Source organism: Bison bison, unplaced genomic scaffold (genome assembly GCF_000754665.1).
Source record: "Bison bison bison isolate TAMUID 2011002044 unplaced genomic scaffold, Bison_UMD1.0 scf7180017864224, whole genome shotgun sequence".
Classification (NCBI taxonomy): domain Eukaryota; kingdom Metazoa; phylum Chordata; class Mammalia; order Artiodactyla; family Bovidae; genus Bison; species Bison bison.
Window position 1 is genome coordinate 6,073,268 of NW_011494796.1, and position 18,099 is coordinate 6,091,366.

General features: G+C 48.5%; 1 protein-coding gene across 1 annotated transcript in view; it reads left to right on the top strand.

Moving 5' to 3' along the window:
- IGF1R (insulin-like growth factor 1 receptor) overlaps positions 1–18,099 on the top strand; it is a 300,375-nt gene that overhangs the window by 267,373 nt on the left and 14,903 nt on the right. The window contains 8 exon segments of the mRNA XM_010845844.1: positions 718–854; positions 1,334–1,493; positions 5,439–5,541; positions 6,038–6,108; positions 10,242–10,471; positions 10,726–10,836; positions 14,607–14,766; positions 17,750–17,879. Of these exon segments, the coding sequence (XP_010844146.1) occupies positions 718–854; positions 1,334–1,493; positions 5,439–5,541; positions 6,038–6,108; positions 10,242–10,471; positions 10,726–10,836; positions 14,607–14,766; positions 17,750–17,879 (1,102 nt within the window).

Consider the following 18,099-nt stretch of genomic DNA (forward strand, 5'->3'; position numbering starts at 1 on the left):
CCAGCCTCTGCCAGCCAACCCAGCCTTCGTCTCCTCACCGTCCCAGGAGAGACACAGCCCAGCTGATTTCTCAGGGCTCTTCCCAGCTGGAACCTGCAGTGACTTTGCTCACCACCTGGCTTACTACTCTAAGAAACACAAGCAAGAGAGCAAGCACCCGAGCCTCCCCCGGCAGCTGGAGGAATCGCTGATTCCACCCCAGCGAGCTTGCGCTCAGCACCAGCTTCCTGGCGGCTTCCTCCCAGGCAGGCTTGAGGACCATCCTTCACACCTGCCCAGAAATTGCATCTGCCGCATGCAGATGCAGAGCACAGGCAGGGCCCAGGACCCAGCCTACAGGCTGGGGCCGCTGCTTCTGCTCACCCCACGCCTTTTCCGTGCTGCTGGTATCAACAGCATCACATAGAAGCCGAGAACCAGACCTGAGTGACTTGAATTGCCAAGATTGTCCTCCTGTGCTTGAGAGTAGGCTTTTCTGTTGGGGGACCAGAGTGGGAAGGGAGGGTATGGTGGCATCTTGAGACTTACAATCATTAGGTTGTTCTGATTCCAAAACCCCTGCTGTGTGTGCGTGGCCAGGCCAAGAGGAGTCGCCACGGCTGTTGTCCACTGTCCTGTGTGAGGGGTTGGGGAGGCCGTTCTTAAGTTAGTCCAGTGTTTCTGTCCCTCCTTGGGGGCTCGAATCTAACTTTCTTGCCTGTTTCAATTGTTGCACAGAAGGAGCAGATGACATTCCTGGGCCAGTGACCTGGGAGCCAAGGCCTGAGAACTCCATCTTTTTAAAATGGCCAGAACCTGAGAATCCCAATGGATTGATCCTCATGTATGAAATAAAATATGGATCCCAAGTCGAGGTGAGTCTGGACGCTGAGCACGTGTGGGTGCATTTCTGTTACAGGTGTGGTGTACATTACACCGAGACACAGGGCACCCCTGGTTAGCTGAAGACTAAACAATGGAATAAGGAGGTGAGGCAGTGAGGACTTAGGTCTTTCTAGCAGCTCTCTGCTCTTTGAGGAATTTTCACAGTGTGCAAGGAGCTGGCTTATCCTTACCCCCCAAGAAATTGTTTCTTTACGGAAAGTGATCTTTCAGCCTAGAGACTGGTCTTAATAACTTAATCTTTCTGAAACACTTTTTGGTTAAAGTAATAAGGTCTGGTTAGGGCTTGGTGCGCTTTCAGTTCCTGGAGGACTGCCACCACGTAGAGCCGGTGTTTGCCCTTTTCCTGAGAGTCGGCGTCAGCATCAGCGGGGGGCGAGCGGCCAGGCAGCCACAGCTGTCTGTTTCCAACGTGTGTGGGGAATTGACACCTGTGTTTTATTTCTTCCAGGATCAGCGGGAATGTGTGTCCAGACAGGAGTACAGGAAGTATGGAGGAGCCAAGCTAAACCGGCTCAACCCAGGGAACTACACAGCCCGGATCCAGGCCACCTCTCTCTCTGGGAATGGGTCGTGGACAGATCCCGTGTTCTTCTACGTTCAGGCCAAGAGTAAGGCCGCGGTGGGAGCCGCTGATGGGGCCGGGATGGGGGAAGCCTGGTTTTCTGATTCCCATCACCCACCACCGAGAAGAGGCACACTAATGCCAGCATCCCGTCTGGGAGCTCAGGCCGGGGAGCTGCTGCACGTGGGGTCCCTGCCTCAGGGACCCTCTTTTGAGGGAGTCAGCAAGGGGGCCCTTGCTCTCAGCTTGATGTATGTCCAGAGCATTTTACAAAGTACTGAATTGACCATTCTGCCTTCTTCCTCGTCAGAGATGCTGGTTGGGGCTCAGACTCAGGGCTTAGCATCCTAAGGGGGATCACAAACCCAGGGGCCTTCTGGTCCAGCCTGCTTCAGGGCAGGAGTCATCGCCATGACAGAATCCCAGGCCGAGGCTGCGCCCCATCACTGCTCGTTGGTAAAATACAGATGCGCTTGTAAAGCAGCAACGCACATTGAGAGTACACGGTACTCCTGTGGGGTGACGGGCTTCCCAGGTGGCGCAAGTGGTAAGGAACCTCCTGCCGAAACAGAAGATGTGAGAGACTTGGGTTCGACCCCTGGGTCAGGACAGTCCCCTGGAGGAAAGCATGGCAATGCAGTCCAGTATTCCTGCCTGGAGAATCCCATGGACAGAGGAGCCTGGCGGGCTACAGTCCGTGGGGCTGCAAAGCGCTGGACACAGCTGAAGCAACCTAGCACGCATGCACACACACATTCCCCATTTGGCACAGAGGCTGGGCTGTGTGTTGAGTTTACGCTGAAACCATCAACACGACAGTATTCTTAGAAGGCCATTCTATGTGAGGATTTTAGATTTTAAAACCGAGTTTTGTAAAATGTATGAGCACAAGGGCACTGTACTTGCTTGGCCAAGAAAATTCGGTATTTTCGGTTGGTGACATAAATATTCCTTGTTATTTCCATTTTGAGTTTGTACTATTTTGTAGTAGAAACTAGATTTTTAAGATTATTTTATGTTCAGATAATGGGATCAGACTGGTTGTAATACTATTCCTGACTGCTTGTTGGAGAAAAAGCGACCCCCATGTGCTGAGTGGTGCTTCTTTTGGGTCAAGTGGGCAGTTCCCACTGCCCTGGTCCCCTCTGGCGTCCACACCCGTGCTGCTCTGGTCCAGAGTCTGAGTTATTAAACTCAGGATTCAATGGATCCAGCAGTCCATCTGGTTAGTGCCTAAAAGTCCAAGACACGCATGATATTTAGAAATCTCCAATGTGACAGATACCAAAAGAAGGATGGGGGGAAATAGAATTGCCAACCTTGAGACATCATTTTGTGAGCCTGGAACTGTATGAGGGCTAAACAGATGCTTAAACAGATCGTTCCGTCATCTGAAATGGTCTGAATTCTCCATGCGCCCCGCTTCACCTGCTCTTTGCAGTTGGAAGATGCCATGCCCTCCAGCGAGGGAACTTTCTCCGTACTCCCAGAGCCCTCCCCAAAGAAGCGACTTCTTGGCCTGCTCTGCGGCCTTCCCCTGTCCACATCCATCCCTCAGGAACAGGGCCCAGGTTTAGAGGACTCGGGCGGCGCTGTGTTCTTTGAAACAGCAGCGTGGGCTTCTGAGGCACGGTGAACTTGGCTTGTTGGCGAGAAGCCGTCCTATCTGCTGTCGCCCCCCGTTAACCCTGTGGGTCCTGGGAGCCCATGGGAGACCCAGAGCCCCTCTGGTGGCACCTTTCCAGCAGGAGTTGGCAAACACCACCGGGAAATTGGATCTGTGTGCCTACTTTACTATCAAGAGGCTGTTCCTTGTGTCAGACCAGATTCCCTCCTGCTACGGTTGAACCGCCTCTCCTGTTCGGTCCTCAGAGGAGACAGAAGCTTTGGAAGCTTTCTGGCAACTGCTCTCCTTTTAGGAGCCCTTCATGTGCTTGAATACTATTAAATTACTCTTCAGGCTTTTCTTCTCCAGACTAAATAATCTCAAGTTTGGGGCCCTTTCTCATAAGCCAGTCTCAGAAACCAATTTTCCAGCTATTCAATCATTTTGTTCTTCTCTGGATGTGTTCCAGTTTCTTCATGTCCCTGTTGAAATGTGAAACTCAAAAAGAACATGGTACAACCTGACCAGTAGTATAAGTGATACAAATAGAATAAATAGTCCTCAGGGAGCAAAAAAAAAAAAACCCTCCATTAGCTTCCCAAAAGCCGTGTTAACTTGCAACTGTTTTCAAGAACTAGGAAATGTAGGAGCCTGCATCCATTTCTACAGCATTTTGATAAAAATACTTTAATTAAAAAAATAGGTTTAATAGTCCTTACAGAGTAATAATAATAGTAGTATTTAGTGGCAAAGTAATTATTGATGGGGGAGCTTAATAGATGTAACTGGGTCCCCAGTGAGTTCCACCCTCATTTCCACATAGACATTTCTCAAATATCCCACAGGCGCTTGAGATGCCTCGTGCACAAAACCAGAATCACAGCTGGCACCTTCAGAATCCTTCTCCCCCCCGCCCCCAGTTCCTCAGCTCAGTCCGTGGCCCCGTAACCCGCACAGTCCCCAAGCCAGGAGCCTCACGGCCACTGCTCCCCTTTCCTTCTCTCCTGCCGCCCACTTCTCATTCAAACCCATGTCTCATCTTTTCTGCCTCTGTGTTCTCTCAGAATCCAGCTTCTGTAGCCACCACCACCACCTCAGCTCAGAGCCTCTAAGGCACTTACTTCATGGAGAGAGTGCGAGCTGGGGTACAGGAAGCCTAAGTGCCAAGGCCAGCCCGCTGCCTGTGTGACCTTGCGGGGGACAGTTCATCTCTGTGAGTCTTGGTCATTCGTAGAAAAGGAGCAGTGATTCCCTCGCGAGGTCCAAGTCAGGCAATGCAGAACATGCCCAGGACCCCTCCCTTGGAGAGGGCAGAGTCCCCTCCCCACTGCCAGCCGCTCAGGCTGTCCTCGGGCACAGCCAGCTCTCCCCACCCAAGTGCTATCAAGTTTACTGCAGGGCTGGAGGGCTCTTCCCTATTCCTCCTCATCTGCAGAGTGCAGTTCACGCTGCTTGGCCTGGTCAGGGCCCCTGGGAGCCGGCCCTGACTTCTCTGCATGTCACTTCCAGCCATGCTATGCTTGGCCAGCTTCTCCTGACTCTCTCCACACTCTTGTTTCCTCCCTGCCCCGTTGAAGTGTGTGTAGTCCACTTGTGGTTCTGCTACCTGTGGGCATGTTGATTGTCAGCATCCAGCTGAATTTTCTAAGCGTGTGGATCAGTGTCCAGCCTGTCATCTGTCATCTAAGAGCTGAGCATGGTAACGAGCAGGTGTGAGCTCTGTGGTCTCAGACTGTAACTGTGGCCTCTGATGTTTAGGGGAGAATTCAGAGCAGCTTTGGTAAAGGGTGCCATCCAATTACTCTTGTTTTTTTAGGTTGTCTGTGGAAGTGTCTTAAGACAGATTGAGCTTGAGCACTATATACATAAAAAGCTATTCATCTGATTTTAGCAAATGTATGCAACTCCATTAATAGTCATCTAACTGTGTGTGTGTGTGTGTGTGTGTGTGTGTGCACTCAGTCGTGTCCAACTCTTTTCAACCCTGTGGGCTGCGGCCCACCAGATTTTCCAGGCGATAATACTGGCATGGGTTGCCATTTCCTACGCCAGGGATTGAACCCAGGTCTCCCAGATCTCCTGCATTGCCAGAGGATTCTTTAGCACTGAGCCACCAGAGATTATTTTACTTGAATCCATCATTTGAACTGCTTCAGAATATACTTAGGTTGACGATAAAAATGACTCTATTTCTCAGTCTGCACTTCTTTAATATTTTTGCAAATGACTTGGTTTTCTTTCTCTTTTTTTGTTATAGCCAACTAGACTTCCTAGTTCGTAATAAGCAATAGAGGAATTCTCAGGGATTTTTTTTTTCATACTTTCAACTGAATATGAAATATGCTCATCTCCTGACATGCTGTCATTTCTGGCTTGTTTCTGCAGCGACATATGAGAACTTCATCCACCTGATGATCGCTCTGCCCATTGCGGTTCTGTTGATAGTGGGAGGCTTGGTTATAATGCTGTACGTCTTCCATAGAAAAAGGTGAGTGCCTTGGTGCGAAGTTCAGACACTTGCTGCTTCAGACTGGTTTGATGATTTGAACCTGCGTTAAGATGAACTTTTTGAGGAGTTTAAGGAAATACCTTATGGATCAGAAAATCTGATTTTCCAGTCAAATGTTCTTTGTAGAAAAAGAGAACATTTTCTAATGATTCAACAGCAGAAATTTTTTTTTTTTTGGAGTCTGGTTGACGCATCACAGATATTGCTGCTTCTGCAGAGCTTTTTCAAACATGGTATTTTAACCCTGTCCATAAAATAAGCTTTCAGTTTCCGATGAAGTAAAGAAAGAAATGTTACTGATTTGAGGCCAAGGAGGAAGCCAAGAGAGGCCTTAGGGTGAGCTGTCCTGATGGCACTCCCCTCCCCCACTCCTCTGTCCTTAATGAATCAGAACAAATAAAACGGAAGAAAGTACAAACAGAAATGTGTGGGGTTTTTTTTTTTTTTTCTAACCTAAACTTCATCTTTTTGGCAGAAATAGCAGCAGGCTGGGAAATGGAGTGCTGTATGCCTCTGTGAACCCGGAGTATTTCAGCGCAGCTGATGGTAAGTCCCTGCCTGAGATCCCAGCTCGGGAGCTTTTGAGCGTTAGTAATTCAGGGGAAGGTGTTTGCATTGTTTTGAGGTACCTTTGACCTCAGATCTGTCTTCATTAATACTTCATTTTAAAAAAAAATTTTTTTGAGCAATTCACTGCATATGTCAAAAATTCTAGGACTGTCTGAGCTGCCCCAAGGGAATACGGGCTTCAGAGATGGATGTGGCCAACACAGTAATTCATTTATTTAATTGCCTGAAATTTTATGCTAGAATGAAAAAAGCTGTGTAATTGTCAACATCCAGTTGAAGATATGCTGGAGCTGACAAAGCAGTCCTTTTAAACTAGTTTTACCTTGAGTTCTATGTCTTTAAAATTGTCTTTGATCACCATGGCTTCTCAGCTTTTTGTATCTTGGAGATTTTTTGTTCATTCCCTCCTGACTAGGGTCTCCATGGCCCCTTCACATTCCCTCTGTTAATTACTCATGAGAGCTGTTTAATTTAAACGGCTGAGAAGGTCTGAATTGGAAGCTGGATTGTGCTTTTTTCCCCCTTTTTTGGTATCTTGTCTTCCTAGTTTGCCAAAATCCAAACTTTTCAAAGTAAGTCAAGGTGAGCCCTTTGCCATTGGGTGCCACTAACTGGCCCTTTGCTAGGGGCATTCACAAATGCCAACCCATTTGATCCCTACATCTTTATGAAGGTGAAAATGTTAGGCACTTAGTCATGTCTGACTCCTTGCAAACCCATGCATGGACTGTAGCCCACCAGGCTCCTCTGTCCATGGCATTCTCCAGGCAAGAACACTGGAGTGGGCAGCCATTCCCTTCTCCAGGAATCTTCCTGACCCAGGAATCAAGCCCTGGCCTCCTGGATTGCAGGCAGATTCCTTACCGTCTGAGCCACCAAGAAACCCAGTAGAATGGACTTTCTGATGCTTCTCTGTCTCTTCGTTGGGTGATAAGGCTCAGAGAAGAAACACGCCCAGGTCACAGAACTAGGCGGTTGAGAAGTCAGGGTAAAGCAGTCCTGGGCACTGTGTTAACGTGTGATGCAGTTGCTGTGGGGAAGGACTGTGAGGTTCTGGGGGTATTGCAGGCAAGCTGGCCCGTGCGAGGGGCTGGACCCAGTCTGTCAAATGCATGAAGAGTGGAATTAGGTTAATGTGTTCAGAAAATTATTTGACTCGCTCATGCTTCAGAAACAGAAGTGTGTATGCAGGAGACATGAAATAAAGAGTCCTGATTATTCTAACTGCTCATCCTCATCAAATGAGGAAACGATTAAAAGCACCATGTATAAGTGTGTTATCTTTATTACTGTGATTTCTTTAATAATTTCTAATTCAAATTGTGTTTACAATAGAATCAGTCAAAAGCAGAGTCCTCTGAATGGGAATCAAATGTAGAAAGATGAGGACATTATAAAGGTCTCTCAAAGTTGTATTTTTAAAGGGCATGTATGTGCTTCCTTGGTGGTCCAGTGGTTAAGAATATGCCTTGCAATACAAGGGACGCTGATTTGATCCCTGGTTGAGGAAGATCCCACATGCCAGGGAGCAGCTAACCCCTTGACCCACGGCTGCTGGGCAGACACTTGCAAACCCACGAGCCACAGGTACTGAAGCCCACACACCTGGATCCTGAGCTCTGCCACAAGAGAAGCCAACGCGGCGAGAAGCCTGCGCACTGCAACAGAGTAGCCCTGGCCCGCGACAACTAGAGAAAGCCTGCGTGCTGCAACAAAAGCCCACCACAGCCAAAAATAAAACGGATAATTTTTTTAAAGTAAAAGCCATATATGCGTACACACATACCTATACATCTCTGTGTGTGTGTGTATGTATAAGGCACAGAGAATGTTCTGGAAGGATACATGCCAAACTTAAAAGACTAATTACTTGTGGAGGGGGTCTTTTTCTTAAAAAAAAAGAAAGATTTTTATGCATTGTTTATGTAAACGTAGTTTTTAATCTAATATAGATTATTATTTATTAATTAATAATTTATTATTAATATAGGAAAATGCAGTGCTCTATCGGTTTGGAGTAAGACTGCTGTAGAGAATAAAGCATAGAAGATTGGCATTTGCAGCTTTGACTATGAAGTATCTAGGAAGTTTGAGAGCGCACAATCAAATCAGACTCTAATGGCGATTTGAATTCAAGTTCTGTGTCTTTCCAGAGTGCTTTCATAATGTAATCTCTTGATTCTTTAAAAACTAAACAAAGAAAGCTTACTGTCACTCAGGCCAACAGGTAGAAATACTGTCACCTTATTTGAACTTAATTTATTTGGCCTTTGGACAAGCATCTTATAACTAGTTTCCTCAGGGGGCAACAAAATGACATCGCAGTTCAAAATTGCTTAAAACACTTCTCTCTCCAGAGCTGATCTGCATGTCACCATTCTCCAAGCACACTGAAAATCCCCTCCGGGGAAACGCTGATAGCATTGTGTGCGTAAGCCTCTGCTGCCCGGCAGGGCTTAGGGCTGCTGGCTGAAGTCAGAGCTGTTGGGTTGAATTGAGAGAAGGGATTGTGATTATTGACTTCAGCCACCTCCGAGGGATGAATGTGATTGGTTTTAACTCCATGTTTCACGGTGAGCTACATAGCTAATTCTGATTAAAAGCAAGCCTGGATTTTCGGAGATAAATGGATATAGACTGTCCCTTTATACTTTCTGAGGGGTATCAGAAAGAGTCTGACTTACTAGGGTGTCTTGCGTATTTACTGTCTTAAGCAAGCATCAGCCTTCTCTTCCAGGCTATAAACTGTCTAAGCCATATGGAGGGTGGAATTCCATTTGTGACATTCCTGAGCACATACCTACGTACTATGAAATACAAAAATGTACGTGAAAGAAAATTCTATGTTGATTAACATAGTCCATATTGGACATTCCTTAGAGGTGTAAATTGGTGGTATCTCCTGGGCCTGATTCATAGACATCTTTACTTTACGAGAGTGTCAGAATACAGCTGTCAACCCACTTCTTCTCTTACATCCAGCCAAAGGCCCACAGTTAACATCTAAAAGCGTAAAGGCAAACACAGGTTCCCAGTCTTTCTGCATTTCTGAGCCAGGGCCATCTCTTTCCAATCAGTGGAGCTGGCCAGGGGTTCCCTTCTCAGACAAGCACATGAGCACACAGCATTAGAAGAATACAGTTATAATTGAAATTTCTTATGAATCTATGGAACAGGTACATTTTACTTTAGTTCTCACCTACCCATCAGAGTGGTCGGATGGATTTTCTTCTCTTTTCTTTCTTTCCTCCCTTCTCCCCTTCCCTCTTTCTTTCTCCTTCCTCCTGCCTAGAAATATTTATTTATTTTCTTAAACCAGCTTGAGTCTGACCAGAAGCATAGGCTGGAGAGGAAATCATATTCAGGCTTAGTCATCGCCAAGCCTCACTCGCCAGCCCCTCACCCCAGTGATGGGAGGTCCCTGAGTTCACAGAGCCCAGGCCCAAGTCCTGGGGAGACCCTTCTGCTCATCAGCTGTCCCTTCCTGCATGCTGGTCACCACTGACTACTCCTCGGTAGGAATGAGCACTGAAACAGAGCTCATCGCTTCCATAGCTCACTCAGTGCCCCAGGGTCTCTGACTCTGTCCAGGCTAGAGCAGAGCTACCCATGGAAGTGTTAATGCCAATCCCATAAGAAACCTGAAATGTTTCTAGTAGCCACATATAAAATAGGAAAAAGAAGCTAGTGAAATACATATTGATAACGTTTTCTTTAACTCAGTATATCCAAAGTATTATCAGTTTTAATATGCAGTCAGTATAAAAGTTACTGAAGTATTACATTATTTTTTGAAATCCAACGTGGATTTTATACTTATAGCAACATCTGAAGTTGGACGACTTTCTGTTTCTTCCTTGCCGTTAGTATCTTTGAATTATCTAGAAATCCATGAGGACTTGAAATTCTAATGTTTGACTGTACAATGGCCTTACTGACATCCCCAGCCTGTGGGAGATTCCAGAGCCAGCCATATGCCCGTGCCCCCCAGTGCTCTCCTCTGTGGGCTCCAGGGAGCGGCACCTTGCCCTCCTTGGCCTGGAGTTTGCCGGGAACTCGTTCTGCCCAGCCCGGTCCCGCTGGCTCAGCTCCGGCCTCTTCCTTCTCAGTGTACGTTCCTGACGAGTGGGAGGTGGCCCGGGAGAAGATCACCATGAGCCGCGAGCTGGGCCAGGGCTCCTTCGGGATGGTCTACGAAGGCGTGGCCAAGGGCGTGGTCAAGGATGAGCCCGAGACCAGGGTGGCCATTAAGACGGTGAACGAGGCCGCCAGCATGCGCGAGCGGATCGAGTTTCTCAATGAGGCCTCGGTGATGAAGGAGTTCAATTGTCACCACGTGGTAAGAGGGGGCCCCGGGTGTGGGCCACACACTCGGGGTTGCCGTCTCGCCCCGGCTTCCAGGAGGCTCCCCGTCACCTCGCTGCTCCATTAGATGCCGTGCACACCGAGGTTCCAGAGGCGGTGCAGGGCCGACCTATGAGACCCGGGGCCATCGTCCGGGCTCTGCTCCAGCCCGGCGGTCCCAGCGGCGGGGAGCTGTGTCATGGGGGGTCCTCACCCGCTCAGCCCTTCTCACTGTGTCTTTCCTCACAGGTGCGCTTGCTGGGCGTGGTGTCCCAGGGCCAGCCGACGCTGGTCATCATGGAACTGATGACCCGGGGGGACCTCAAGAGTTATCTCCGGTCTCTGAGGCCAGAAATGGAGGTAAGTTTTGATTTTCATCCGCATCCCATGTCATCTGTTCCTTTTCCTTTAGAACCTTCCCCAGAAGATACCGAGTCTTTAAATTCGTGTACTGTTCTTGCTGCAGGCTTGGTTCTCGCTCCTCTATAGCTGCAGTCCCCACCCATTTTGGCACCAGGGACCGCCTTCATGGGAGACAGATTTTCCACAGACCAGAGCCGGGGGATGATTTGGGGATGACTCGAGCACGTTACATTTATTGTGCACTCCATATGCACGCTAAGTCTCTTCAGTCGTGTCCAACTCTCTGCAACCCTATGGACTGTAGCCTGCCAGGCTCCTCTGTGCATGGAATTCAGCAGGAAAGAACCCTGGAGTGGGTTGCCATTTCCTCCTCCAGGGGATCTTAAGGATCGAACCCACATGTCCTGCATTGCCCACCGACTCTTTACCCACTGAGCCACCTTAAGAGAAGCCCTTACTGTGCACTTTATTTCTAATCTAATACCAATGCCGATCTGCCAGGAGGTACTGGTCCATGGCCCAGAGGTTGGGGACTCCTGCTTTATACAAAGGAGTTCCCTGACTACAGAGAGACCTGGATCTTCAGTGAGAGGCCCTTGCCAGTACGCAAGATACCCTGTTAACCAAATCCCTGTGGGATTTTGCTGCCACCTCATTCTCTCTACCCACTGCGTCAGCTCCAGCACTGTCTCTCTAGTTCCCACTGACAGACCTGTCCACACCACTGCCTCCCTGTGGCCTTTGCTGCCCGCACTCTGTCTGGGGTACCCATCTCTGCTGCCCCATCTTGGGCCGCGCTTGTCAGAGCTCAGTATCAGGTTGACCTGCCTCTTCTGCTGGGATGCCTTCCCCCAGGCTGGTGTACAGACTCCCACTCCCTCAGAAGCCCACGCGCCACGTGCGCCTTCTCCCCTCCCGTGGGCAGTCTGAGCCGTTGAGCTGAGGGAGCCCTATTTCTGAAAATGGGGCTCCCCTCCTGCATCCACATTTTTGGCTTTATCCTCAGTCAGCGTCTTGCTTGAGCTTCTGAATGTTCATCGCCTCAACTGAACCATGATCTCTTCCTAGTCTCGGGAAAAATATCAATTTGTATTACAAGCTTCAGATTCATCACTGCGGTGTCTCTCCTTTGGCAGCGTGAACCCAGCTTTTAATAATTTGGAGGCATGACTTTTAAGAGAGTAGTTCTAAGAGTAAACTGGGAGATAAATACTTAGAAGGAATACTAGCCACATCTGCCTTCCACTTGACTGCCTCACTGGGCCTCCGGTCCTCATTGGGATCCTGACTTTGCTGCCTATTGAGGAAGCATTGGGTCTGCTGTACGAGCCTTGGATCCTGCCCTTTCTTTACCCTTTTTGAATGTCTGTAGCCTGTCTCTGAGCATAATCCTTTGTTTTCTTCATTTAATCGACAACTGAATCTTCTCTCAAATAGTAGTTCCTTAGTTTTTGTTCCAAGCACTTGTTCACACGTGGCTTCCTTTACTCACAGCCGATGGGTGTGGTTCTGCGAGGCCCACGGAGCCCCGTGTGGACCGAGGCTCCGAGCAGGGAGGTTTGCGACACGCCCACCCTTTGTTCTGCCTCATGGGGCGCCCAGCTCCCCTGGACCTCAGTGCCTTGCCCCAGCCCGCTCTGTAACACCTAGACCAGCACAAAGGACAAAGGCTCCATCAGCTGGCGGCTGGAGGCGTGGCAGCGTGTTTCCTATCAGATTCACTGACGCAGCCTCTGAGGAGCCCGAAGCACTTGCTGCCCCCGTCCCGTCTCAGACACAGAGTGAAAAGCTCGTCGCCCTCGCCTGGCTCTGCCCCTAGCTGTCTGCATCTCAGACGGCGGCTCGGACTCTGGGCCTTGGTTTCCTTCCCTGTGCCTAAGAGGGTTGGTCCTTCTCATGTCAAAATTTCACTTTTAGGTTTGTCAGACTTAAAGTTGTCCTTTCTGGCCCATGTCAAGCATAAAGCTGCGTGTGCTTGTCCTGTGGTCCTGTTATGTTCTGCACGGCATCCTCTCCCCCCGCACCGAAGGTTCACGCGTTTCCCTTGCTGACCTGGATGCGCTTGTGTGCACATCTTAGGCAGTTCTAAGCAAATTAAAGATTTCTGTTCTCTAAAACATCTGAAAGCATGGCACTATTAGCGCTGTGAACTGACAGAAAGTCAGCCCTCTCTTTCAATAATTAAAATCGGGTTCCTTTCTTTGCTTCTGTTTTTATATTAATCATGAATGGCCACTTCTAATAAAGAAAGAAAGTGAAGTCGCTCAGTCCTGTCTGACTCTTCGTGGCCCCATGGACTGTAGCCCGCGAGGCTCCTCCGTCCATGGGATTTTCCAGGCAGGAGTACTGGAGTGGGGTGCCCTTTCCTTCTCTGTCTGTCATATTAATCATGAGAGGCCCCTTCTAATAAGCACCTAATTTAATACTCCACAGCTTCTTGAGCGTAAGCTTAACATTTTACCTTCAGTTTCCCAGGGCACCAGACCAGGAACATCTAAAGCCCTGGAAAGGCTCATTTGCACAAGGCCCCTTTCTGAAGGAAAGGGGTGTCTGGCTTACGCTTCGGGCCATCTCATCACTTCCCCAGGCAGCTCAGTGATGAGGATTTTAAACCACAGACATTCCTGATAGTAGCTTCAGAATTCAAGTGTAGGAAAGCAACCCATAAGTACTTGGAAAGTTGTTACCCTGCTTTTAGAAGCCAACTTTGGGGCAGAAACTGCCCCCTCAGTGGGTAAAGCCAGCAATCCCTAGGCATGGTCTCCAGTCATCCTCCTAGCAGTGATCCCCGCCTTGACCCCAGGGGTGTGAAAGAGCCCAGGCATGAGCCAGTGCACACTCTTCTCGTGGCCCAGGCTTTGAGCTAGGGAGGGCACGCATGGGGCCTGTCCAAGCAGGACGGCTTTAATGTCGCAGGAGGTGCTCTGTAGGCAGGGAAACCGAGGTAAAGTGTCGAACTCACGCAAGCAAGAGATGGTCAGCACAGAAACCTTTTGGGATAAAGAAACTTGGCCACACATTTTATATGATGTTTTTCTAAGTGGACTTATTATTTGGGGGTATTTCTTTTCAGTGCTGAAGTCAGTATGTTGCCCTCCTCTGCAAAGAGGAAGTGTTTATCCAAGTTACTTGTTGGACATCGGTCCCCTCCAGAGTAGGCGTCCGTTGAACTTAAATGAACTGTCAAAGGCTTGCTTTCCACAGCATGCACAGAAAATTATAATCCAAGGAATGCCACTCTGTAAGGGGAACAAATTAATCTTGATGTCTTTGTACTTTAGAAGAAAGTGGAAGGGAAAGAGAAGGATTAAGTAATTTATAACAAAGCTTTCATGGGAAATAATGTATCCGGTGTCCATTCAGGACTGTTTGCTTCTTTCCACACAGCCTTTGTAATGTCCCCTCCCTCCTTTTCCCTGTATGGACTTGAATTGTAGACATAAAAGGAAGACTTAGACTAGTTGTAATTTGAGTATCCAGAATCCTTAATATCACAATTTCCTGGCTTCACTAAATGCTGTTAGTCCCACCGCAACACCAAAGGTGCTGGTCCGAGTTGTACTAATAGGCGCTTCTCTCTGCAGCTTTGTGCTGGGTCAGAGGGCAGTGCCACGGCCTCCTTCTGAGCCACTCCTGGTTTCCTCGCAGAATGACTTGGGGTGCTCAGGTTGAACAAAAGAGGATCGACAAACCCTGAAAGAACGTGGGGTGGGAAAAATCCCTAAATTCTCAAGTGTATCTTTTTTTTTTTTTTGATTCTCCAACAGAATAATCCAGTCCTAGCACCTCCCAGCCTAAGCAAAATGATCCAGATGGCTGGCGAGATTGCAGATGGCATGGCATACCTCAACGCCAATAAGTTTGTCCACAGAGACCTCGCTGCCCGGAACTGCATGGTGGCCGAAGATTTCACAGTCAAAATCGGAGGTGTGTTCTTAGCTTTTCAGATCTGAGCTAAAGTCGCACGAGTCTTAGGGACCCCATGGGCATTAGCCTGCCCAGGGAGAGGTCTTCCCATACATCCTGTGACTGCAGAGGCTTCCTCTTGGGAGTCATGTGACTGTGTCCCGTTGGTAGTCAACCAGCAGACTGGCTCCAATCTCGATAGCACGTGGGCGCAGCAGTCCAGGCAGTGGGCAAGGGCGAGCTGAGGCCATGATCCCTGCAGGTGCCTCTCCTGGGATGTGGGGCGTTTCTCCGCAGAACAGTTGTAAGCACCGGTTCCAAAAATAGTTGAGAAAATGTCCTCAGGTGATTTTGACTTGAACCTAAAAGTCACCACCCAGACTACCAGTATGTCCTTCAGTTGTCCAGCTTACAAGGAGTTTTCCAAACGCCGTGGAGTTTTCTAAGGGTGAGGCCCCCTGGGTGGACCCCATGCGCAGAGCAGGTGTGGTGATGGGGGGTGGTCCCTCGGCGGGGGAAGACCACTGCTCTCCAGGGCTCACACTTGAGCTGATCAGCCTCTGGGCTCCTGATCCTTGTGTGTGTGCTAAGTCGATTCAGTCTTTGTAACCCTGTGAGCTGCAGCCCTCCAGGCTCCTCTGTCCATGGGATTCTCCAGGCAAGAATACTGGAGTGGGTTGCCATGCCCTTCTCCAGGGGATCTTCCTGGTCCAGGGATCAAACCCGCATCTCTTATGTCTCCTGCATTGGCAGGCGGGTTCTTCCAGCCCCACCTGGGATCTTTGTCATAACCCTGACTTGGTATCTAACCAGCCTGCTCCTTAGAACCCTGTTGTCACTGCCCACCATAACAGCAAAAATGTGGAGTGGGTTATATTTTTGGTCACTGGTTAGGAGTTTATTTCAGCCTTTGGGCTTGGCTTTAACTGTGGTCTTTGAATCTGCTTGATCAACACACATGTAACGTCAGGGCTGCTCAGGAACCACCTGCTCTTCCCACTATGAGATGATGATGGTTCAGAAAAATGCTAAATATTTATTCTGAGAAGCCGCAGGAATTCAAAAACTATTCAAAATTATTCAAAAACTATTCAAAATTAGCCTCTTTGCCTAGCACATGTTCTGGAAGTGCTCACCTTCCTTTAGCAGAGCTGTGTTTTTTTTATTTACACAGTGATTTTGAATGAATATTTTGGCCCTTTGATAAACAGTGAGTAGCCCCTCTAGAATGGTTTCCCAAGTAGGATGTCTTTATCTTTCATTTGTAAGGAGCTTGAGGTGATGGATGAAGGTGTATCACAGAGCAAATATACTTGGCCATCAATTACTCCCTGTGTCCCTAGATTTGGCCCTTTGATGCTCCCGAGAGTCTGAGAGGCTGTCCCGCCCTGGGGCTCCCAGGGAAGACCCTCTGGCCACTGCCGGGGCTTCCTCTGTGCGCCCGCTCCCTTCCTCTCACTTCTCAGCAGTAACTCAGACTATTCCCACATGGATGCCCACCAGCTCCCCTTCCCCAGCTGCGGAGCCGGGCAGCCACTAACTAAACAAACCTGGTTCTGCCACCAGCAGCCTCGAGGCTTGAGGCAGGTGTCCTGAGCTCTGTGAGCCTCAGTGTCTTGACCTCGGAAGGCGGCATGATTGTAAGAGAGCCGTGAGATGCTGGAGGGACTGGGTGCGGGACGGTCCAGGGCGCCTCAGTGCCTGGCGTGGGCACGTCCTAACTCCCTGCTGCTCCCTCATGGCCCTGCCCACCCTGCAGTGCCACTGAGAATGCCCCCAAGAGCCGTTCTCGTGCCACTTGCCGCTGAGAGTCCAAATCAGCAAGGTCTCAGTTTACTATTTAACCGGGTGGCATATCTGTAGTGACATTTTCTTTGTACTTGTGTTTCTCTTCCTAAAATTCGAACTTTTTCTTTTCAGTTAAGGAAGAAATAGTCTATGTTCTTTTTCGGGGATTTTTTTTTCTTTTTGTACAAGTAAACGCAAATCCTCTAATTTGCATGTCACTGGATTAATTTGGAGATAAGACTTCAGCTCTTCATTTTTATTCTTCACAAGGGTTCGAAAATGTTTTTCTAATACCCAGTGTCTAATGGATTACAAATACAGCAAGCAATTTTACCACAGGCAGTTCAGTGGCCCTTAGCATAGGACAAGGAATTATGTTGGTTAGCATCCAAGGAACTTTGTTCTCTGTGTTTGCTTTGTAGCCTTACCTCTTTGTGGCAGAGTTAGAGACATACATGAACATTTTAAAAAGGAGAGCGGCCCTTTCTCCTGAGAAGGAGACGGAAGAAGCCCTGTAAGGAGAGGTTACATGATTGAGTGGAAAATCAAAATCTGACAAAGAAGCAATAATTTAGGATTATAAAGCAAGCCTGCCATCAAACATAATTATGTGACTTCTTCTAGAGTCATGGAAAATGGAAGACATTTTCAAAAATGAGTGGGAGTATTATGTTGAAAAACATTATTGAGTAATAGCTTCGGGGCCTAGTAAATAGCATCTCTAAGGCAGCTTGCTGTGGACTTTTTTCACTGTGAATTGGTACTCTCAATATTTTCCCCCTTATTAGATGGTGAAACTACTTTCATTTCCTCTGATAATGAGGCAGTGCTACCAAGTAAATAAAAGTCAACATGCTCCTGGCTATTTGATCATGTTTTTAAACCACAGATAAATGACCTTTGCTCTGCACAGTATGTATTTTCCTGGTAAACTATGGGTCTTGATAATTTGTAAGATGCCTCTCATTTTAAATGCAAAGAGGGAGCTAACGTTTTAACAGAACTACGGTATAAATATATTTAAAGGCAGAGATGTCTGGGTGTTTGCTTGTCATGTGACTCACTGACCCCCATCAGACGGCCACACGGACACCTACATGAGCGTCCCCTTGGCTCAGCCGAGGGCACAGGCCCTCTCTGAGCCGTCATCGTTCTCTCCACTTCTGCCCCGCAGTGCTCACCCAGGGTAACCTCACGCCCTCTCTCCTCCTCACAGATTTTGGGATGACGAGAGACATCTATGAGACGGACTATTACCGGAAGGGGGGGAAGGGGCTGCTGCCCGTCCGCTGGATGTCCCCCGAGTCCCTCAAGGACGGAGTCTTCACCACTCACTCTGACGTCTGGTACGAGTCCTGTCCTGTCCCCCATTTTCTGTTCCCTGTTGCTCGTGTCCAGCTTTGGCTGAGTGTGATGCGGGCCACCCCCTCGTCATGGACATGTTCCTGTTGTCCGTGGGCACTTGTGGGACCTAAAGACTTTGAAGGACCAATATTTCTTTCAGTGCTGAGCTGCTCACCAGGTCGTTAGGAGACCCAGAGACACAGCCCCAGAGGCTGGGATGTG